General features: G+C 32.1%; 3 protein-coding genes and 1 long non-coding RNA gene across 6 annotated transcripts; 2 read left to right on the top strand and 2 right to left on the bottom strand.

Moving 5' to 3' along the window:
• Nucleotides 1-1710: 1710 nt before the first annotated feature.
• Nucleotides 1711-7578, top strand: KNAT1 (homeobox knotted-like protein). The gene is made up of 5 exons (XM_012212749.4): nucleotides 1711-2638; nucleotides 2740-2862; nucleotides 3004-3139; nucleotides 6612-6865; nucleotides 6955-7578. The coding sequence occupies exons 1-5, from the start codon at nucleotides 2240-2242 to the stop codon at nucleotides 7156-7158; spliced, it is 1116 nt and encodes a 371-aa protein (XP_012068139.1). The 5' UTR covers nucleotides 1711-2239; the 3' UTR covers nucleotides 7159-7578.
• Nucleotides 7579-12104: 4526 nt separating this feature from the next.
• Nucleotides 12105-13599, bottom strand: LOC105630792 (homeobox-leucine zipper protein HAT22). Its single transcript, XM_012212751.4, has 3 exons — nucleotides 12986-13599; nucleotides 12808-12887; nucleotides 12105-12604 (listed from the first exon to the last, which is right to left on the bottom strand). The coding sequence occupies exons 1-3, from the start codon at nucleotides 13421-13423 to the stop codon at nucleotides 12307-12309; spliced, it is 816 nt and encodes a 271-aa protein (XP_012068141.1). The 5' UTR covers nucleotides 13424-13599; the 3' UTR covers nucleotides 12105-12306.
• A 4634-nt stretch (nucleotides 13600-18233) lies between these two features.
• Nucleotides 18234-19798, bottom strand: LOC149493476 (uncharacterized). Its single transcript, XR_016322521.1, has 2 exons — nucleotides 19699-19798; nucleotides 18234-19630 (listed from the first exon to the last, which is right to left on the bottom strand). It is a non-coding gene; the product is annotated as an uncharacterized LOC149493476 (long non-coding RNA).
• Nucleotides 19028-24117, top strand: LOC105630793 (branched-chain amino acid aminotransferase 2, chloroplastic). 3 transcript variants are annotated; one of them, XM_020678016.3, is made up of 11 exons: nucleotides 19028-19615; nucleotides 19724-19824; nucleotides 20081-20267; nucleotides 20397-20573; nucleotides 20676-20807; nucleotides 21024-21122; nucleotides 21330-21446; nucleotides 22324-22419; nucleotides 23154-23266; nucleotides 23493-23626; nucleotides 23732-24117. In XM_020678016.3, exons 1-10 carry the CDS (start codon nucleotides 19532-19534, stop codon nucleotides 23608-23610), a joined length of 1224 nt encoding a protein of 407 aa, XP_020533675.1. In that variant the 5' UTR covers nucleotides 19028-19531; the 3' UTR covers nucleotides 23611-23626; nucleotides 23732-24117. The 3 variants fall into 3 exon arrangements, with proteins under 3 accessions (XP_020533675.1, XP_012068143.1, XP_089581981.1); XM_012212753.4 differs by having other exon boundaries at nucleotides 23719-24117; XM_089725855.1 differs by having other exon boundaries at nucleotides 23493-24117.
• Nucleotides 24118-24363: the final 246 nt, after the last annotated feature.

Here is a 24363-nt window from a genome sequence, read left to right as displayed (position 1 = left end):
CGAAATCAGACAATAACATTGCCGTAAAAAATCACATAGGATTTACCATTCTTTTATATCTATTTTATTTTTTTAATTTTAAATATGAATATTTATTTAATTTAAATTTAAATCTTCAATTTTAAATTTTATTAATAAATTATATAAAATTTTTGAGAGCGTCACAAAGTGTCAAAGAAATAGCTTTAATGTAGTATAGAAGTGTATGAAATTAACACATAAAAAAAATTAGAGTATAACTATAAGTTATTTTGAAAAATATTGGTGTATAATATTGGTATTTTTGAAATTTTAAAATTTCTTATTATTTCAATTATGTTAATTTTGAATTTTTTAATTTTACAAAAATTAAGAAAATAATTGAATTACTATATGTTTTTCTTTGAATTTATTTCACAATTATCTTTTTTTTTTTTTTTATCAGCAATCGGAATATTAATTTCAATAAGGAAGCTATAAGGAAAACTTATCACGCCCAAGCGACTACACCTAAGACAATAGGCGTACCCTATACACCAAAATCTTAGCTCATAGAAAAAACCAAAACAACAAATCAAGAGAACCAACCTAAAAACTTCTCTTCGAATAAAAGAAGAATGCTAGAAAAGCTGAAGAAATACCTGAACAATGACTATAATTTATTTTTCCAATTAATTTATCTTATTGATAATCCCTTACAACTCTAAATTTTATAAGGATTAAAAAAAAAAACCATCAAACAATTTCAATGTAAAAAAAAAAAAGTTATTGTTGATTGTCATTCTTTTATCAATTCTTTAAATATTTAATGCTTGTATATATAATAGAGATATAAAGACAGAATGTGATGTTAAACAACAAAAAAACTATTGCTTGATTGATTTTCAAAAATAACAGATAAAACGGGGAAAAATAAAAAAAAAAATTTGTGACATTTTGAAAGGAATGGAAGGAGTAATAAAGCAATTTTAAAAATTGTAAATTCATTAGTTGTCAATAAAAATCAAATTAATTAGATAAAAAGAGGGTTTAATTGTTACAATGGAATTTAATCAAACATTAGATTTGAAATTACACTTATATCAATTATAAATACATCAATTCTAACAACAGCTATTAAAATATAGTTTGAAATCTTTTAACCGATACAAATGTATCATTAAATTCACTAATACAAAGAATCCAAGGACTTTGGTTGGCTTGATTAATTTTTTATGGCTAATTTCATATTGAAAAAGAAGTGATTAACGGTTCAATTTCATTAACTTAAACTATTGAACATTTAAATTTGGGATAATAAGTTTTATTACAAACTTAAAAAAAAAAAAAATTTCGTACGACAACATAATTGTTGCATTAATTACATCAAGAAACTTTGATTGGTGTTAAAAATGGCAAAAAAGAAACAATGGAGAACGTCACAATGGCATGCTATAAATAGCCGTCGATTAGGTAAATGGCAAATCCCAGTGGTCAAGACAAATGAAATAAGCAAAGAAGGAGCTAAGCTAAAGCTACAATTAGGTGTCTAAGGCTAATAATTAGTTAAACGAATAGTTAGTTATTCCTCCAAAGCGAGTAAAGGAACAGAACGTCAAGTTCAAAATCCATAAATAAATGAAAACATTACTATAAAGACAGAATAATAAAAAAATCAGAAAATAAAAAGAAAGTCCGTGAAAGAAAGGGAAATAAATAATAAATAATAAAAAGGGAGGAAGAGAGAGAGAGAGAGAGAAAAATCTTGAATAGAGTTGCCTTATCTCTTGGCCTTCTTTGCCTTTATAATTTTCAAATATTTCTTTTTCCATCAAAGAAAGTCTTGTCACCCACCTAAGAAACGCAGCCCTCTTGCCGGTTCCGGCTTAGTTAACACTCTTTCTTTCTAACCTTGGTCTTCTGCTTCTCTTTGCAGCGTTTGAGATCAATCTCTTCTTTATTATTTATTATTTTTAAGTTTTTCTCTGATCTACTAGTTTCTCTTTTGCCCTCTTTCTTTTCCTACCATGTCCAAGTCTTGGTGCAACTTCACTTCAAGACCTCCCTAAGATACCAAACTGAAATTTTCATTTCCTTATTTCACTTATCCATAACTTCTTAATAATTCATATAATCAGATACCATAAATTGAAACTTATGGATTTTGGATGCCTTGAAGTCCAAACTTTCTAGGGTTTTCTGTATTTTATAGTTCTTGGTTTAGGGTTTTTGGTTTTTTGGTATTTTTGAAATCAAATTTTTTTTTTGGGAGTGTTAAGAAATGGAGGAGTATAATCAAATAAATGGGAACACAACTCCAAGAGGAAATTTCTTGTATGCATCACCGGTTCTTGCACCTAATTCTTCTTCTTCACCATATGGACGAACAAGTAGTGGGTCTAACGTTAGTAATCAACAAACCCAGATGCCCTTAAGTCGTTTCCATCTGCAATCAAGTGAATGTTTTCATTCTGAAGCACATCCTATAGTGAAAACAGAAGCTAGCACTTCTCAACATGTTCAAAAATTTCATTATCCTTTATTACGAGGTCATCAACCACTTAGTCATCATCAACAAGGGAACGAAGGCTCCAGTACTGAAGTTGAAGCTATCAAAGCCAAAATTATTAATCATCCTCAGTACTCTAACCTTTTGGAAGCTTTCTTGGATTGCCAAAAGGTAAACGACTAAAAATTATGCTACATAATATAGAAAAAGACAACTTCAAAACCGATTCTTTCTTTATTCCTTTCTCTCACTGTCTGTTTAATCATGTCTAGGTTGGAGCTCCGCCTGAAGTTGTAGCTAGGCTTGCAGCTGCTCGTCAAGAGTTTGAATCAAAACAACGTTCTTCTGTTACTTCAAGAGATTCTTCGAAAGACCCGGAATTAGATCAGTTCATGGTGATTCCTTCAGCTCTTAATTAATTGATTAGCCTATTCTTGCATTTATCTGATTGGTATTTATATTAGGTACACAAGATCTTAGTGCATTTGGTATTTGGGTTTATTGATTGGTTTAATTAATTGAATGATCGATAACAGGAGGCTTATTGTGACATGTTGCTGAAGTACCGGGAAGAACTAACCAGACCCATTCAAGAAGCCATGGATTTCATGCGAAGAATCGAGACGCAGCTAAATATGATTTGCAATGGTCCCTTGCGGATCTTTAATTCCGGTACTTCGTCTCTACCCTCCTTCTACTTCACTTACTGAATAGAAAACCCTTTTATGTAAAATTTGTAAGGAAGATAGAACTATTTTAAATGGAGGAGGAGGGGGAGGGAGGGAGAGGGTTTCTTAGCCTTAGCCTTGCCTGGAGTGGAAAAGAACAGAAGAATCTAATAAGTTTCAGTTGTTGCAGAGACGGGTTTAACTTGACCCGACTGGTACGGTTCAAGAACTGGTAGTCAGTCCTACTGGCCATTACTTCATAGAGAAAATCCTTACCAGAAGTCCATTTCTCCATTCACTAACTATTTCTAATCTTATCAAGCAAAACACACTTTGACCAAGGTTATGCCTTAGCTACTGTACGAGGAATAAGAAAGGGGATGAGAAGAAAAAGACTGACCGTACAGTTACAAGTAATCCATTAACAAACCCTAATCTAATCACGAGTCTATAGTAGAAGCAGAACTTTGGATTTAGTTCCATATATATATATATATATATATAAATCTTTCTTAAATCTACATGAAAGGAACCAAAGACAAAACGCACTTATATGTTCTAAACAATTATGGTATTTCACGTTCATGACCAGATTAATGATTTTAATTAGTTTTTATTTTAATGATCCGACAAAATTATATTCATTAGGGTTTGTTGCTAAAGTCTAGGTACTTTTATTTTATATATATAGTTCTTGGAATAAATCTTGATTCTGTAAGTTTGTGGGATATACTATACATGTACATATACCACCTCGAGATGGATGGAATTATTATTATTATTTTCTAATTTGTTCTTTCCTTTTTTTTTTTTTTTTTTTAATGTGGAAGTGGAATTTTATTTTAGTTTATTTAATTTTAGTTTGAGTTAAAAGATTTGTAAATCGAAGAACCTTGGATGCCGTTCAAATATGTGCTTCCCCCATTTAGCCTGTACGGATTTGTCAGACTATTTCTTTTTTAAATTTCTGTTTATCCGCTCAGTCACAGTTTCACACCCTTTTCCTCCTTTTTGTTCACTAACCAATATTTTTTCTTTTCATCTTTAAATAATCTTTATCTGCCGATTCTACTTAAGTTTTTAGTCTGTCTGGTCAGTTTTAGGCTCACTCAAACACTCTTAGTACACTTATTTGGAAACAAGCAAAAGTGGAGAGGAGAGGATAGAGAAGGGAAGGTGAGGAAGGGAGAGCAAAAGATTGGGAGAAAATGGCACTGAATTTTGATTCATATGAAAGCATGGTTTCTGTTTACAATGAAGAAATTTTTACTTAGAAAAGGTTTGTTCTAAGTTTTTTCGTTTTGGGTCAATTCAAGTTATTTGCAATTAAACATGAAAATCTGATTAATTTATTATGTAAAATGATGCCCATATATGGCTTTGAACTTAATTCTTGATTTCTCTTTTGTAAATATATAGCTTTCGCATTCTTCATTAGTTTTTCTTAACTGTTCATAAGTCACTCTATCATTGTATCACTATAAATTTGAAGCTGGATCAATGTCTATGAACCTGGCTATTATCATAATGATGTTGGTGCTTACATAGTATAGTCAGGATACCGATATAAATAGATAATTATGTTTGCCTTGAACTGTCAAAGAGGACTTAAGATGCTTGATTGATTCTTTCTGTCTTTTACGTTTGATTAAGAATCATGTGTAGATTGTCATTTTGATGGATACTGCCAATATGTAGCTCTATCTGTACTTTGTTAATTGTTTTCCTTTCACAACGTTAAACTGGAATCAGAAATGGATTGCCAATTAAAAATGTATTAGTGGAATATTTTTAAAATGAGAGTAGGCAATTGTTAGTCCAACAACTAAAGCAAAATTTTGCGATAGCAATATTCTTATTCAGTGGCCGTAGAAATAAAAGGAGGAGCACAGGTTCCTTACATATTCTTGGAAGTGTAGTATATCGTCTAGGTTATATTCCCTTGTAACTACCAAATTTGAACTATTTTCTCTTTGAATAGAAAAATATTTACATCATTCGAACATCGACAACAATTTCTGACTCTCATTTGATATGCGAATATATGATTAGTTCAGCAATATTTTTACTTATTCTCCATTCTTGTATCTTTCACCCGCAAGCCTTCAGCTTCTTTGTTTATGTATTTTTTTCCCTCTCTTTTACAGCACTTCAATTCTTTGATACCACAGCGAATATTCCCCCCTTTATGTTAGTTGAGTTACTGCTGATTGACATGTGTTGCCTAATTACTATCTCTGCATTTCTGTGAAGTGAACGACATGTCTATGAAAAAGATGATGCACATAGAGAAAAGGAGCTTTAACTTTGCCTTTAAACACGTTATAGAAGCCAGTGCTTAGCTGTTATGCTGTTTCCCAGCATTGACTTGATGATTGCTAAAAGCCATGGGCAATGTGCTCACTGTCAATTACTTAGTAATATTTCGAGCGCAATGATACACATGTTCTAATTTTAATCATTGTGACTTTGGGTTTAGGCTGATTTATTTATCTAGTTCCTGTTCATCTAGGCTTGTATATTCTGCCATGTTAACTTGCTAGTACATTTTTCTGATGTTCAATTACTTATCGAGCTTTTGTTATATTGATTCTGAACTTTTGGAATTTTGGGGGAAAAAAAGTAGTATATAATTCTTCGGCTGTCAAAGGACTTTTTGAGGCCTGTTCCCTGGGATTTACATGGTCATTTAGAGCATTATGATTCTCGATTTAGGGTAAAAGCTGAACCATCCTTCTTGCTAGGCTGCGAGTAGCAATGAGTACACTGTTGAAAAGGAATGTTGCTGACAAGGAAAACACTAGAATTCTGTCATTTTGTTCTGGGAATAGCTTGTGTATTTAATATTCACCACTTGGTAAACTTAATTGAAGAAACGAGATATGCTAGGAGGTTCTATTTTATTTAATTGGTTTATGACACTATATAAATTTGATTGTAGCAGTATATTGACAACATAAAATGTATAAATTTAGCAGGAAAGAATGTTACGCTGTGGCTAAGAAATAGTCAAGCTCGAGTACCTTTGAACTACTATATCTTGGAGAGATACTTTTACATTGCAGTTGTTCATATAGAATCAAAAGCAAGGGAAAAGTTTAGGCCATTATAATCTCTGATGTATGGAAGCAATTTTTCCAAAAAATTTTATGTAGGAGGTATTCAGCCATATGGATACCGTATTGCAGTGAAGAAAGGAATTGGTCTCTAATTTCAAACATGATCATGAGAATCGAATGTGAGAGGGAGAGCTCTGGCAGAATTATTTGTAGAATTGCTGTTTTCAAAAAGTGGGGGTGGATGCATAAAAATACTGCGCCCGACTCTTTTATAGCATAAATTTCCAAGTGATAGATCATACTCTTTTCCTTACTATTAAGGCTGGAATTGGACATTGTTATTGCTTTTTGAGTTCTATTTGAGCATATATATGTACCTTCTAAAATTTTCTTTTTCTAAATTCATGAAATGCACAGATGAGAAGTCTGAGGGTGTAGGTTCATCTGAAGAGGACCAGGACAACAGTGGAGGTGAAACAGAACTCCCCGAGATTGATCCCAGGGCAGAGGATCGTGAACTAAAGAACCACTTATTGAGGAAATACAGTGGTTACTTAAGCAGTCTTAAGCAGGAACTTTCCAAGAAAAAAAAGAAAGGGAAACTACCCAAAGAGGCAAGGCAGAAGCTACTTAGCTGGTGGGAATTACACTACAAATGGCCATATCCTTCTGTAAGTGCATTAGGTGCTAGCTTTTACTGAAAAATTGTCAAATAATTATATTGCTATATATTAATATGCTTGCCTGTTATAACTATTAGGAGACGGAGAAGGTGGCGCTGGCAGAATCAACTGGGTTGGACCAAAAACAAATAAATAATTGGTTCATAAATCAAAGAAAACGGCATTGGAAACCATCGGAAGATATGCAATTCATGGTGATGGATGGTTTACATCCACAAAATGCAGCTCTTTATATGGATGGTCACTACATGGGTGATGGTCCGTATCGTTTAGGTCCATGAGCAGCAATATAGTGTTAGTTTTCGTGTTCAGGTCTATAACATGGAAACTGTTACTCATGTTCATGTTATATTTTATTGGAGAAAGCTTAATTAGGCTATGCTCTAGAACCTAAAATGATAACAATATATATATATATATTTTATGTTATATGAAATGTCATTGCCATAATCTTCGTCGGTACCATCGCCCGTATGTTGAAGATGGAATTCCAGTCTCTAGCTATCGTGCATCACTTCCTTAGATATATGATCTTAGGAGTGTTGAAGTGCTTTGTATGTAAAGAGAAAACTGTTAACACGAGAGAGAGAGAGAGAGAGAGAGAGAGAGAGAGAGGTTTGTAATCTTGATTTCTCAGTGTGCTGTGTTTGCATTTTCTGCAAGGTTACGTGCAAGTGTATATAATAAGAGTCATTTCCATATATTCGTTGGTATGAATGATTTAATATAAATAAATTTGTTTTATAAAATATTATTTATAATTTAAATTTATAAAATTTAATTTTGGTTTTCGACCGAGGAAAAAATTTTGTTGGTGGGTAAAAACTATTTTGCTGTTCTATTCTGAAGGCTTTTTTGTGCAAGTCTATATCAGTACTGCCTAATTTCCGCTATGGGTCATTTTTTTCCCCCTTATTAGTGAATTTACCAAAAAAAAAAAAAAAAAAAAACGATTTTGTTGAAATAGAATCAAAATTTAAATTTTACTTAAAATAAAATTTAGTGATTATGGTAAATTTAAATTATAAGATTCTGTGATCATATTCATTCCGATCCAATACAAGGTGTTTAGGACATTACAAAGATATTCATGCATTGCAATTACTATTATATTGCGTTATGGCTTACCAAACGTAGCTTTAGAATATAAACAACTAAAAGGTCAAAGACTTAAAAACTTTTATAGCTTCCATCCTTTTCTCTTAGGCAGGATTTAAAAATTTTATTAGTAAAGCAAGCTTGAGAGGGTTACAATTTGAAGCTGCAACCAAAGTGAAACGCTGCGAAAAAAATTGCAGCAGCGATAAAGCCACATTCTGCATAAAAAACCAGCAAATGGCAGCTCTTGCTACTTAACCAATAAAACAAAAAGAAGACTACACTTGATAAAATGTTTATTCAGAATGATCTATATCATATCCTACAAGAAGTCACAGATGACTATTATTGAGATTTTTGTTTTCAAATCATTAGTAAATTTCTCAAGATTCAGCTCGGAAAAAGTTCCTTCAAACATTCAATAAATTTAATAAGTTTAACTTGACCTGCTAAATAACTTTTCCAAGCCAAATTTTGGATTTTGAAACGAAATTCATGAATATCTGAGTTAAAGAGTTTATACACAAGCTATAGTTTGAACTTGGAAATTATTATTATTGTTTTTTAAAAAAAGAAAAACTACGAATAATAAATAAGCGAAGCTCGAACTCGTTTGATCTCAATATTTCAAATATTAATAGAACGCAAACATTAATTGAGTTTGAATATACGGTATATCTTCAGCAACCCAAATACCCTATAACAACTAAAAATGGACAAAATTTCTTTTTCTTGTAACATTTTCATGGATTCGAGAAGACAATTTTGTTGAAATGATTTTTTTGAGCTTGGACTTTGATATTTGGGATATTTGATAAAAAAATCAATATCACTATCAGCTAGAAATGCATTTCACACGAGAACTGAAGTGACAAGCATTAAATCTTCAGTGCACTGTGTCTCTCTGTCTAGTCTAATGTGAACACAGAGGAGAGAAAATGGTGACAGTTAAATTATTCTTTTTTCTTATCATTAATTGCTGGATTTGTTTACTTTCTTTGCCTGGAAAGTTCCAAATTTCTTAATCGTCACAATCTGCATTATTAGTGCTACTGATCATAATTAGTTAGATAAGATAATCCATTGACATTTTTATAGTATTTGCATGCTATGTCTTCTAAAACCTTTATTTATACATCGACCCTATAGATAGGCCATTTCTGTTTTTTTTTTAAAAAAAAAATCTTATCTGCAGAACACACTAAAACTTAATCTAATTTGATAAATAGACCCATGAGACCAATACAATTATCCCACCAATTCTAAATTATAATAAGTAAAACTTACCTACACTTGTTCATGGATCGAACCTAAAATAATCGAGACTCGTAGACAGATATATGCTTCTTCAAAACACAGAAATCGAAAATGACCTACCTTATAATATAAATTGCAAAACACTTACATGCATAAATAAATTACAAAGAATTGTTGAGATCGATATTGACAATGAAGTTGGTAATAACAGAACAACAGTTAGAGTTCCTTAATGACAATTTTTTATAATGTATTATAATTAATTAATTGTACTAATTAGAAATTAATGAGGCGGCGACTGAAAGAATAAATAGATATATGACGCTAAAAAAAAAAAAAAATTCTAAGAGAAAGAAGAAGAAAAATTATTTGTGGATAATTCAAGGACGTCAAGTCATCATCATTAATTTATCAAATAATAATTTTTCTAGTTATGATAATTAGCGAACTAATTTTTCTACTAGGCTTTATCTAGGATTGATACCTTTAGTTATACTTGTTTGATTCTCCTTTGTCATCTAGTTTTGAAATTTATGTAGTTTAATTAATCACGTAAGCCAATTTGCCAAGAAGACAAAAATCTATGATTTACACATTAGACAACACAAAATAACATTGGTAGTAACCCCTTCTGCTCGTAACTTTGCCCTTTGTCCTCATCGGCTCTGTGCTCTTTTGGCCGTAGTTGGTGTATGTTTCGCTCAATAACCCATATAATTTTTTCACGAAAAAAATTGTATTATATTTAATTTTTATTTTAACAAAATAAATAGTTCAATTTATGAAAAATTTGATTTATCAAATACTTTATAAACGTTATAAAGTCGATTTTGAAGTTCAGAATCCCATAATATTTATTATTTTTTGTATTATTATTTTTTTGTATCGTCAACTGTTGGTCTCTTTTAAATAGTTTTTGGGGCTTTATAATAATTTTAGTTGGTTTAATATAAGCGATTAACTATTATGTGATGCGTAAATTCCAGAGATAATGTTCTTATATTGGCAAAGAATTGCGTATTAATATTGTAAATCACTATATTTAACAAGTATAATTTGCAAGTAGTTATACGTCCTACTTATGGTAGATATGGGTGTTTTAATTAATTTAATGGAGCTTCTTAAAGATATTTTTGATGGCAACTACATATATTATGTATTTAAACTCTTTTTTATTTGCTAATAGCTGATTGGAACAACCGAAGTAGTTGACATCTCTGATAAACTTTTAATTGCTAATTTTTGAATTATAATTTGGAATATATTTTTCCATACAAATTTGATATAATTTAATACATTAATTGACAAAAGAAACTGTAAATGTGTCATGCTAACTTTGTTTCACATCAATAAAGTAGCATTTAGCAGATTATTCAGGTCAAGATTAACGTTTTTCATTTGTTTCTAGAAAATAACTTAATTTTTAATAATATTTTTTTAAAGAAAATTATTTTCCTTTAATGTTTCTCATTTTTTGAATTACAATGTTGATAATTAATTAAAATTATTAAAATTTTTAATTTTTTATGAATGTAAAAATATTTATAATTATAAACATTTCATATTTAAAAATTTTATTGTTAAACATGAGAAAAAAATTCTCAAAAAATGATAAAAATTGTAATTTCAAGAATGATCAGCGGTGGTGGCTAACGGTGGCTCGTGGGCAGTGATAATTAATAAATTAAAAATGTATATTTATAAGATTATAATAAGTCATTTTCTTTAGAAATAATTTTTATTTAACTAGAAAAATATTTTTTTTCCAAACGCTCGAAATATCAAAAAATTTAATTTTATTTAAATAAATTATTTTTTAGAAACAAATAAAATTTAGGATTACTATATTTAAAAAAAAAAAAATGGAAAGAGTAACAAAAATAAAAAGCATAGCGATCTATCTAAGTACAGACTTTCTATATGAGTATCCAATGAGATTCATCCTAATCATTAAACTGACATGACATAAGCGGATTCAATTGAATGCCGCTTGCCAGAATTGATGGAAGGATTTCCACAACATGAAATCTATACATTTCATAAACTTTATGGAATGTAAAAATGATTAATTGTAAAATCTATAAAATTTTATATTCAATTGTTTGGTGGAAAATAAAATATGTAGTTATAAAAGCTGTTTTATACAATAAATATTAAGTGTTCTAAATTCGATTATTATTATTATTATTATTATTATTATTATTATTATTATTATTAAAAATGACAAAATTGAGAAAATCCCACTTTATAAATTATGAAATTAACTAATTCCATGAATCAATTATCTACAAGATAATATTTAAACTCCATCACTTCAAATAAATTCTTAATTTTTGTTATCCTTCTCGGAAAAGAAATAATAAATTATATATTTTAAAAATTACTTATTAAAAAATGGTTAATTTTCTCCAATAAAAATACACATATATCTGTTTTTATTTTATATTATAATTATCAAATATTGATTGTGTAATTATAACAGATTCCACTAATATAATGTACCACAACAAGTCAGATCCCTTCGACATTCTTAATTAGTTAAATGAACTTTCTATTTACTAAAATTCTCCTTCGAACAGGGACAGTTATATGACATCATCAAATGCGTCATTAATCAATTATCGAAGGTAGAAGAAAGTAACAGTTGCAGTTGCAGGCAGTTAATCCTCCAAACAAGAATACCACACCTTCCAAGAATAATATTCCTTCCTAGTGTATTATCAACTTGCCTTCAAGACTAAAGCTTGAAGCAAACTCACCTTTCTCCCATAATTAATTAAACCTAATTCTCAATTCTCATAATCATATATACAAGAAATGGCTTGGAAGAGCAGCATTAATAATTTAATTCTCCGTAATATGGAAATCAAGATTCTAATACAAATAACTAAGTAAAATTCATTAATAGAAATTTTGTTAAAGACTTTTCAACCATGTGTACATAAGAAAAAGAGGGATATGAGACTACAAAATTAGTTTAATTAACTAGCCCTTAATTGATTATATATGACACAGAAGCCATAAACAAAAATAATACTTGTGTTAAGGCCTCACTTAGATTTAGATTATTGTGCTTAGCAAGCAGCTGATGGGTGGGTGAAAGATGCAGTAGTGTAGAAATGAGGAGGTTTTGGTCCGACTGTTAAAGTGCTAGTGGAAGAAGAGCCGCCGCCATCTCCGCCACTGCCAATCCTCTCACAAGAAGGGCACATGGTGAGGGTTGCTGCCGGCAGCTGCATATATAATGGTGCAGTCAGTTTCAAAGATTTAAGTTCTTGGAGTTCCTTTTGCAGCCTCTTATTCTCTTCTGTTAATGTTTCGCAACATTTCTTCAGTAACTCACAATCTACTTCCGTTTGCTTCAGCTTAGTCCTATCCAAATTAGTAAAATAATTAACATGCTCTAATTAATTAAGAATTCATTAAAGAAACACTCAGCACTTTAATTTAGAAGCTCTCGCTTTATAATTACGGTTCTTTAACAGATCAACCTTGAGATTATGAATTCAAATCCTCGTCATATTTGAGGAACAAAATAAAAAGGAATGATTAAAAATATTTTTAAAAATTATTACCTGGCTCTTCTGTTTTGAAACCAAACTTCTACTTGACGTGGCCTGAGATTCAGTTGTTCTGCTAAGGCTTGTTTTTGCTTCTGATAAGAAATCAGAAAAAGAAATAACGTGGTCAATATTTTATATAGATAGATGGATAGATAGATATAAAGACGGTGAAAAATGGAAATATACGTACAGGATTGAGAGTGCTGTGTTCTTTGAAGCTGTCTTCTAAAATTGCAGATTGTTGTTTGGTAAGTCTAAGTTTCTTTCTAGGGCTTCCTTCTTCATCTTCATCGCTAATTCTTGAAGAGACTCTTTCAACCTCAACTTCTTCACCACCTCCAAATTCTCTCTCTTTCTTGACACTTGAGTTAGAAAATGAGGATACTGCACTAGGAGACGACGCTTGCGGCTGCAAATCTGCTTCGATCTTTGTATAAGCCTCAAACGGAGGGCCTAATGTAAGAGATGGAAACATATGATCATATTTTAAAGAGATTTTCTTCTTTTTTTCTTGATGAAGATGATCTGATTGAGAACAATTCTTTTCTTGCTTGTCATGGCAGCAGCTAATTAGCCCTAGACCGAGGCCTGTGTTACAAACACTATGATCAGAAATTCCAAAACCCATATTTCTCCAAGTTGCTTGAGCATAAATTAAAATATTGAAGATATAATACAATGTAGGCGTGTAGAGAGAGAGAGAGAGAGAGGCCTGTGTTCTTGAAAGTATTGGGGAGGCTGAGGAAAGTGAGTAAATATGTTGGGTCTTTTCTTGTGTGTGTGGGGACTGAGTATTAATGACAGAAAGAAAATATATACATGTAGTAGAGAGAGTAACGAATCTGGTTTTTGGGATAATGAAAATTTTATGTCTCTTTGTCCTCATAGGTTGACTATTAGAAATTAAGACCAAACCTCTCTCTAAATTAAGTATACAATTGATGTACGTATATGAAATATGGGATATGTGTTATGTGTATGGAATGGATGGATAGCATATACACGTGGAATCACATGGAAAGGTGGGTGTAGATTAGAACCCATAAAAAGAATTGTTCTACCATTCTTTTTCTATTTTTCCTAATCTTTTACTTTATCAGAACGTATAGCCTTTCTTTTTTTTCTTTTAAGAACATTTTCAGATTAATTTACACAGATTTAAGGATGCATTGTTATACTATTTTTTATATTTCAAATATTTTCTATAAAATCAAATTATAATAATTGAGCCAATCAAATCTGCTCTGATTGGCTTTTCGCACGACTTATAAAAGATATGGGGAGCGTGAAGTCTCGTTTTCTTCATTATAAAAGTTATCACCAATTTAAATAATGTTATTCGATAGAGAAAGTTACTCCTACTATATAGTTTATAATATTACTTTGATCCATTAGATCATTTATACATAAAAAAATATATAATAATTAATAAGAAAATAAAACTCTCATGGGATGAGCTTCTAGTCAAACTAAATATAAGAATAGTAATGTAATATAAATGGGTATATATAATTTTGTGTTTTATTGGCAATCATGGTCAAATGGGTAGATCAATATTAGGGATAATATGCAAGATGTAGGGTGGTGATTAAAGGAATAAACAAAGATAGGTGTGATGGATTGTTGATTATGATAGCGAATTAAAACAATTTAGTGATAAGCATTAATCAGATGGAGACAAGATTAGTAAACGTAAGATGGAGACCCATCTGCTATGTGCTTTTGTGTACTACTAATCGCAGACCATCCAAATGTCCCCCACTACCACATGACTTCACCCATAAGATATGTAAATCTTGGCTTCTTCTTATCCCATTTTCCCTTAGGACTTCAACTTTGGAAAAAAAAAAAAGTTATCTTGTTGGATTATTTTGACCTCATTCCTAATATGGAATATGTATAACACTTCATTTATTTTTTTCCTAGGACTAATTACTAATTAATCCAATTATTTCTATAACTTTTATTAGTTAAAGTTAATTAGAGTGAGTTTAAATTTCCGAGACTAGGAAAATAAATTGTGGAAGTGAAAGCCAGTATTGCAGCACCAAATATAAATACATATTAATTATATACGTGCGCTCCCCTGAAGGGAAACAGCTAAGGAGAGAATTAGTAAACTGTATAGGCATTTTCCATATGCTTCAATACGCTAATTTTAACCCTCTCATATACACATTTGGTTATTATGATGTGACGTGGGAAACAATTCAACGCCCGTTATCGATTGTGTTTGCTCCTAAAGTAATATTTTTGCAGCTTAATATTATATATTGCGGTTATGGAGGGTATGAATATGACCTACCATTTTGGTGTATACATATATATATATATTTGGAGAAGATAGAAAGTGATATCCACTATATATATATATACATACAGACTCAACATCCAATCATTATAGACATGCATGCCCTTGAAGGACCGTAAACAAAGCATCAATACATATGAATTTCAACCCTTGAATGATGGTTCCCATGGAATACAATTTAGCTAGCAAATAAAAGCATCCGGTTCTTTTCTTAACTAAAGTTGATGTCGAGTTTTCAACTAATTTCATCATTTTTATAAAAATATAAATATACATTTAGGAACATATACATATATATATTAGTCTATTTGGTTTATTTAATTGATTACAACGTTACTTAATGTATCCAATTAGTGAAAAATGAGAGGTATTCCTATTCTTACTCCTATTATAGAGGGGGTCATTGGTTATTGTAATGGGTAGCCATCAACGCTTAAACTTGAATTCTGAAAGGAAGCATCATCTTTTTGTTGTGTAATCAAGTGATGGGAAATCATACCCGAAATAGTACGAGTAATCCACCGACGAATCTGTTAGTTCATTGCATTTCTTGTGTGGGTCATCTGTTGCTGATGAGACATTTAACCATTCCATATTTTTTAAAATCAATACATTCTCTTTTTGTTAAAACAGCAAAAAGGAAAAAAAAAAAAAAAAAAAAAGAAAGAAGTGTGCAGACATGGACTTAACCTAAAAGTAATTTATAAATGATTAGGTCATGAAAAGTGGTTAAGCAAGCATTAAATAGAATTATCCAACTCTTCATTGACAAGTTTCTAGCACCAGTTGATAGAAATTCAAAGCAACACATCAGATGTGGGATAATTACACTTATTAATTTAGTATTGAAAATAAAGCCAATTATTCTTGACAAGTGGGACGCCAGCGTGTCGTGTATGGACAAGTGGGAAGGGGTGGCAAATGATAGACAGGTAGACCCTACAAATGATTTGGCATGATGGAGCATTCGATTCTTAAGGATATGTGTGCAATGATGATTGTGGAATGTAGTTGCGCAATGATAGAGTATATTGAACAATTTAAAGGGTTATGCTATTACTATTACTAGTTGAGTAGTAGAAATGGTGGTGATGGAGATAAGGTTTCACATGTGTTCCGGGCTTTAAGGCTAACCCACCAGTCAGAATGTGGGATTGTGCCCTTTGTTTGGCTTTTTGCTCACCCCTACCAACCGTCCATGTCAAGGTACGCCAAAGCCACCATTTTTGTCTGCATTTCTACTACAATTTTGGTTTCTTGATTGTAATCTACGCTATCACTCACTCCACTTTAAGCATTATCATTGCCATCGATTCATATCTATACACATTGCATACAAGTCATCACCCAGATATATAATATTTTGTTAATAGTAAAATTAATAATTTATAAGAAATGCATGTAGAATTAGATTATGTGAATTGGAAAATCAAAAATTCATATATATATATATATATATATATATATATATATATATATATATATATATATATAATTAGGAGGTATAGTCTCTTTCTGCCTCTAAAATATAAAGACTTTGACTCTCATAAATGCGCTTTTCGAAAATCAAATTTATGTATTTATTCTTATGGAGGTTGAACCCCAACCGATACTTTGTTCATCATGATTTATGTTTATAATTTGTATGCAAATTTGTCTGCTTTATCTTCATTTTAATAACTTTTTCGGAAAAAAAAAAATCTTATAGGATTAATTTATAAGTAAATTCATATTCAATCTAGATAAATAATCAGATTGAATCTCCTTCAAATTAAAAGAACCAATCCAATCTAATAAATATTCTTCAATGGAGTAATTGATAGAATTATATATATCAAGTGATTTGAAGTATTTTCTTTAATTATTACTTGAGGTTAATTAATGATTTTAAGTTTGAATTACATCACTTACTTAAGCTTGAACATTATCTATTGTTCATATAATATATGATAAATAAATATTTTAGAAAAGAAAAGTGTTATATTACGAAAATGGTAAACTAATGGTGTGAAAAAAGAAACATTTCCATATCTAGTTAGTTCTTTATTTTATTTAAAAAAGGTCATAAACAGTGGAAAAGGTAACTATATTATTATAAAATAAATTAGAGAGATTGTGTGAACAAACCCATTTGCAATATGGTTACGGAACTTGTCTAATCTTGAAGCACAAATCGCTGTTACTTAAAGAAAATATATATACAAAACAAACGAGATGCATGTAAAAGAAGAAAAAAAGCTCTACCTAGCTACACACTCTTGACCATCATTAACTTATTTTTTTAATTAATACTTGTGCTTAATACATACTTAATTAGTTTCTTAAACATATATGAGTAGAGTAATGATATGACATGTCTAAGTTGTATGATGACTTTGAGATATACAGAGGGTATAGAGAATATAATAATAAATATAAAAAAAAAAGAGTTGAAGTGGGACAAGAAAAGTCTAGTCAGAGTAACATAATCATCCTAGATTTCCAGGAGGTGAAAGCATCAGCATTGCACCGACTTTTCCAAAAGCATAACCTTAGCTTACCCCACTCTAGATTGTCTTCAATCTTCCACACTATTTTTTTGTGGGACTTCACTTTCAAATGGGAGCATCATGGCTACCCTTTAAATACTCTGACTCGGATCTCTTTCTCCACATTGACACATATCCATATAGATAATGTAACTGACCTGTATACATATACTATGGACATATGCCATCTCCTTTATGGTAAATTAAAGGAAAAAAAAAAAAATATGTGTATGATCATAAATAGTTTTGAAATCGACAGGCACGGTTGGATTGAGGAGTGGACTACAGTCTTAAGTGGACTTTACTTGTAAAGATTATTACGAGTTTGGATTCTGAAACCAAATGGCACTCATTTCCTGACAATGGTTACTCATGTCTTGAATGTAAATTGGATGGGAAACATCAAACATGAGTAGGGTTTGGGTGCTTACAACAGGTGAAAGATGAAGTGTGTGTTGGACATGGGCATGAGGGGCCAATTTCAGTAAAATAATAATGGGGAGAGAAGTATTGGATCAAATTGGTGTGTTAAGATGCCCTATCTATCTTTGAGTGGAGACATGCACGTGTATTGTGGCTTTACAGCACAAGAAAAAGGGTATTAAATTAATATATAATTTTAGTTTAAAAAAAGAACTATTATTTGATTACAAAATTATCCTCCATGTGTCTCAGCAAAACAACATAAAATTTCCCTCCCCTCCATACGCCAACCTTTCTCTCCTTGCCCTCTCAGGTACGAGTAGGAAAGCTACCTTTTTGATAAGGGAGTTTCTTATAAAAATAAAATTTTTTGTGCATTCTTATCTGAGAAGTACCTGTTTATGGGTCTGGGTACCCATCCGGCCCGCTCGACCTACCCAATTTAAATACTGGCCTTTTACAATCTTTTTCGAGCCCAAACCCAATTTGGACTAGACCTACGAGTCCAAAACCAGCCAAGAAATATTAATTTCCTTTTGTTCAGGTCAGGGCGATTTGCCTCTAAGAAACAGCTAAGAAACTTTGTTGAGATCCCCTGGCTGTTACCAGACAGAATCCAAACCAATCGATCTCTCCGCCATCAAGCAACCATTGGGCGGCACAGTCAAGCGAGAGCTTTACCCATAGTTTATATCATCTATTGTGTGCTTTACAAATTTACGGTAGCTTGTCTTACCACGAATAATTTCTTCAGTTTCAGTTCCAAATCAAGCAATCGACAACCATGTGCTACGAGGTGAAATGCTCGAGTTGCGGCAAAACGACCTGGTGTGGTTGCGGTAGGCATGTGCGCTCTGTTTATAAGCGCATCCCGCAAGGCCAACACTGTCTTTGCAATGGATGGCCTGGCGTTGATCCTAATAATCCCAACGACGATGCTGCTCAAAAGTCTTCCTCCTGTACTATTCTTTGATTTCGTCACTGTTCTTCATGTATGTATCTATCAAATAAACAAAGATGATAGTCCATTGATTGCTGTTTGTAATTTGTTTTGATGAAGATTTTTTCTGCAATTTCAAGGAAAATTCCCCTTTGCTTCCATTTTAGGAGAATTTTATGAAAATAGTAAAAAGCAATTCCTATGAATCGATACGGCACCGACAGAACAATTGGTTTAAGATTAGCAGCGAGTTGCGACGACGCTACTTCTAACCTAAGCGAGTAAATGACAGATCAGTTTTTTTTAAGTAGCGACACGTCGCATATCAGAATTTCATTGATTTGAGCAATGCGCGCTAATTAACTCATATTATCCAAAATATAAGAGCCTATAGGAAATAATCTGGCCCGTCGTCACCGTATCATTTTCACTTCTTCGACTCTATATACAAAGCCAGCTACCGTCAAACTCGAGCGAGAATCCGAAAAGCATAGATCTGTTGTTCGATCTTTTAAATTTAAGAGCTTTTCATACATGGCGAAACTCTCATCGATAACTCATCACAATCATCTCTGCCTCATCAGAAGTCCTCTTCTTCATTTCTCTTCATCACTAAAGGCACTTCTTCTCCATCTGAAAGATAATAAATCGTTAAAATTGCCATTATATTTAACTAACTCAGACAATTAATCGATCCCTACGATTTCAATTTGATGCTTGCTGCAGCGTTATGATCAGCTCCGTTTCTCCCCGCCCTGTCCAGGCATGATCACTCGTATAACAACTTTTGCTACAACGCTAAAAGTGACTCCATCAGACACTCAAAGGTTAAATATATTCCGTTCTTTTTTTAATTAATTTTTTATTTTTTATTTATCTTTCTCATGAAAGGTCTGTTATTTTTCAATTAATTGTTTATGTTTTCTCCGGTTTTACGATTTTTTTTTTATTAAAGAAGAGGATGTATTCAATAATGATGTCTACTGTTGCATCTAATTTGCAGTTGTTGTGATTTGCTTAAAGATTAGTTAATTAACTATTAAAAGAATTGTGATTGTGACAAACTTTTCTTTAAAACATCAGCAAAACATCTGAATTGGGCAATGATGTTAGTTCACTTAGCTGGGACAACCTTGGATTCGATCATGTGCCCACTGACTATATGTTTGTAATGAAATGTTGCGGAGGCGACAAGTTTTCAGATGGTGAGTTAAAGACTTTTGGGGAGATTGAATTGAATCCATTCTCTTCTGTCTTGAACTATGGACAGGTTAGAGTTAAATTACTTTGTTCTTATGCAAATTTTTGGTAGGTCTTTTGTTATTTCTCATACGTCCCATAGTCTTTACTCTATTATCCCAGTCCCTTAACTACTGTTCAGTGTTTGCTTTTGTTATAGGGAATAATTGAAAATATGAAAGCATACAAGAAAGATGACGGATCTATATTATTATTCCGTCCTGAGGCAAATGCATTGCGAATGACAATGGGAGCAGACAGGATGTGCATGCCTGCACCAACTTTTGATCAGTTTTTGGAAGCGGTTAAAGTTACTGTTTCAGCTAATAGACGATGGGTAATTTTGGTTCTTAAGAAAGGAAAATGTTTGCTTAATGTATTCATTGTATCGTTAAGATGTTATGATCTATTAGTCATGTAGCTCGATTCCATTATGCAGATCCCCCCTCCAAATAAAGGCTTCTTACACATTCGACCCCTACTTATAGGCAGTGGACCTGTTCTTATTCTTACACCCTCTCCTGAGTTCACCTTTTTGATTTATGTTACTCCAGTAAGGAATTATTTTGAGGTATGTTGTTTCATTTTGTTGCTTTTTATGCTCATCATGGAGATTTAATTCTAAACCTTTGTACCATTGCAATATGTAATCAACCTATTATGAACTTGTCATCATATGTTGTTTTCCCCTCTATTTACCATTCTTTTTCTTTAGATGAATGTTTTTTGTAGGTTATAATTGTGATTGTTGGCAATGTATTCATGTTTTCTCATTTAATATTGACAGAGTGGTGTAGAACCAATTAACCTGGTGGTTGAAAAGGAAGCCCATCGTGCAGTTCCTGGTGGAGTTGGAAGCATAAAAGCTATAGGAAACTATGCTATGGTAAGATAATTATGATACCAAGTGCCAGAATACTTGGTAATCAGTCTTCTCATTTTAGGAATTGGAGTTGGCTATTGCAATCTTTATTCAATGTGCTTTTGAGTTTATCAGTCAAAAAACTCCAGTCTTTAGAACTTAATTTAAGAATAGGAAATGTCCTTTTCAGTGTCACTGAAATGGTATAAATTATAACAATTTCATTTGTAGATTGTGAAGGCACAAGCTGCAGCTAAAGCAAATGGTTTTCATGGTGTTCTGTATCTTGATGCTGTTCACAACAAATATTTGGAAGAAGTTTCTGCTGCTAACATTTTTGTTGTGAAGGTATGCTTATATTTCTTATCATTAAGTAACAGAACTATGGGATGACATAGTTGCAATGTCAAAATTGAATAATAACGAGGGAGAGATGAAAAAATTGCCCTGTTATGAAGCTATTTGCGTTACTTGAAAGAATACAGTTAACGTGATGATGTCCATGCCTAAAGTTTTTGTTTCTGTTTTTTTTCTTTTATTAAAGAAAACCAAGGAGCCTGTAAAGATCTTGTCATGAAGCTGATTTTGATACTTTTCGTTAAGATCTATATCCTTCATTACATGTTTTATGTTTCTGAATGATAAAATCCTTAATCACAACAATCTGTTAATATCTCTTCACAAATTAACCTTAAATTCTTTTTTTTCCAGTCCATTGCTTCATACAGAGTTCTATATTTAGTATGTGAACACATATCCAAAGTATGTTTTCAAATCAAATCCTGGTTAGCTTCTAAGTGTAATGTCCTTGATGCCATTTGTCATTCTCTCGAATTTGCAATTGTAACTCATGTCAAAAAACGGATTTTGTGAATTGATACTGTTATATGCTTACTTCTTAAAGTTTCATATCTTCGGCAATAAAACACTCAATTAGAATTTGTTGATGATATGCTCTTTTTAAACTATTTCATTCAACATCAACCTGAAACGCATTCTGTTAATGTAATAACATCTCATGATTGAATTTATTGCCCCTTATTATGAAAGAAATTGTGCCCCATGTTCTGCTTATAAATATTTTCAAGCAGAAAAAACTTGCTGCATTGTGTTCTGGTGTGAACTTGAAGTCTTGTATTCATTTGCCACATATCCTCCAGTTGGCTACAGTTTCATCTTTTCCTTTTCTCTTGATTTTCGTCTTTCATTGATCATGAACACCCAGGATAAAACAATTTGTACTCCAGCACTGAGGGGGACAATTTTGCCAGGCATTACAAGGGAAAGTGTTATTGATATTGCTCGCAACCTAAGGTTCCAGGTATGTCTTCTGAGCCAGCATTCCATAAGGACTAGGTGAAAATTATTTTAAAATCCCTGATACATGCGGCTGGATATTTTTTGAATACCATTTACTTGTTTCTATTTGAAATATATTGATGACTCAGTGAATATGCCAAATAATTCTTTTTTTGGCACTTCTGCTTTCTCGAATTAGTCCTAGAGGAGTTTTGCATGTCTTTTGTTGCAAAGGCGAGCTGTTGCATCATGCACCTAGGATACTGGGCACTTTCTCAATATTATTATGGATTTCACTGAATTTTAAGTTGATTACTCTGCATTGCATTGTTCCTTAAATAGTTGATTTTGAAGAATGTGCTTATTCGTCTTTCTTGTATCTAAATGGGGGCTTTCGTTGAGATTCTTCAACTTTTACTTCTTCATGCGTAGAGGATATTCTTGTGCTTGCTGTCCCGTATTATTGGAAAGTGAGATTGTTCTCCATATATTCTTTTTCTTAGTGAAATGATGTGCTTTTGAAGGAATCGATAGTGCCTGTCTTCTTCCGGGAAACACTTAGATGTCACACTGACAAGAGCACAGTAGATAAAGTGGTCAAGTATCATGTCTTTTCTTGATATTTTCTATCTTAATGGCAATCCCTCCAGTAGCCCCTTTTCTTAAGCAAACTGCTGTAAAAACGTGCATTTCATAAAACAGATAGGAATTTTGAGGATTCCAAAGAATGAAGAGGTCATTTTTATTGCTGGACAGGTCGAGGAGGGACGCGTCTCAGTTGAGGAATTGTTTAATGCTGATGAAGTTTTTTGCACGGGAACTGCAGTTGGTTTATTGCCCGTCGGCAGCATAACTTACCAGGGTAAAAGGTAAAGTTCTTATTTTTGCCTCAATGAATAGTATCAGGATTAGGAGCTCAATATCTCGTAAAGCTTACCAGGATTAAAATTTAACCAACTAACCTAACCGACATGCCTAGAAATTTGCAAGATATTCGGTCATTGTAAAAGATTTACATGATATAAATTTGGCTATACTACGATACACTTTTTTAATTGATACTTCGTTTTTCTTTTGTTTGGGGATTGGTTGCAGGTTGTCCTACAAGAATGGTGGACTTGGTACCGTATCCCAGAAGCTCTCTTCTGAACTTACTAATATGCAGATGGGCCTCACAGATGATAAAATGGGTTGGAATATGGTTTTGAAATAGGAAGAGAGGTCACTAGGTAATTTCATTTCTTTATAGTTTGTGATAATTGCCAATTTTTCTTGATTTCATACGCACTGCCTTGTCTATCGATTAATATGGTTCTTAAAGTGGCCGGCTCCAGGACTCGATCCCACGATTGTCTAATAAGTTTCAACCACGGGATCAAGCTATTATTAGTGTTCTCTCTTTCTAATACTGCATCCACTTGCAAGATGGAGACGCGATTCAGACATGAGTGTGAAATGGTCCGAAAGGCCTACAACACGGCCTTTGTCAAATCAATTTCCAAACCTTAAAAGAGATTGATAAACCAATCGGGCCTGGCCGAATTTCCCAAAGTCTTTGGACGACAGAAACCTAATTTGCCATTATAATTAATTATAGTGAAGCGTCATGTAATCGATGTCCCTTTTGGAGAGTGAAAATCGTTTTCTCCAATTCTAAGATTCCAATTCCAAATATAGATTTCTGGTCAGAACACCAAATATGGGCTGCCAGAATTCCTTACGCATCTTAGTAGTAATTCCTGCAAGTTGAGGTTGCAATTTTTTTTATTTTTTTATTTTTTTACACCCACATATCTATATTACAATAAGATTAAAGTGGAGTAAGCCAATTTAAGTGAATTGGTTGATTAATATTTCCATGAAAAAAAAATAGAGAACGCGAGATTTTTGAAGTTTTTCAATTCTTCAAGCCTTTTCGTGTAACATAGAAACATTTCTTACGCCGTAAAAAGAAAGTGAACTTACA

The sequence above is a fragment of the Jatropha curcas genome, chromosome 9, assembly GCF_041381405.1.
Source record: "Jatropha curcas cultivar XTBG-Jc1 chromosome 9, XTBG_Jcur_1.0, whole genome shotgun sequence".
Lineage (NCBI taxonomy): Eukaryota > Viridiplantae > Streptophyta > Magnoliopsida > Malpighiales > Euphorbiaceae > Jatropha > Jatropha curcas.
This window is presented reverse-complemented; position numbering and strand designations above follow the sequence as displayed.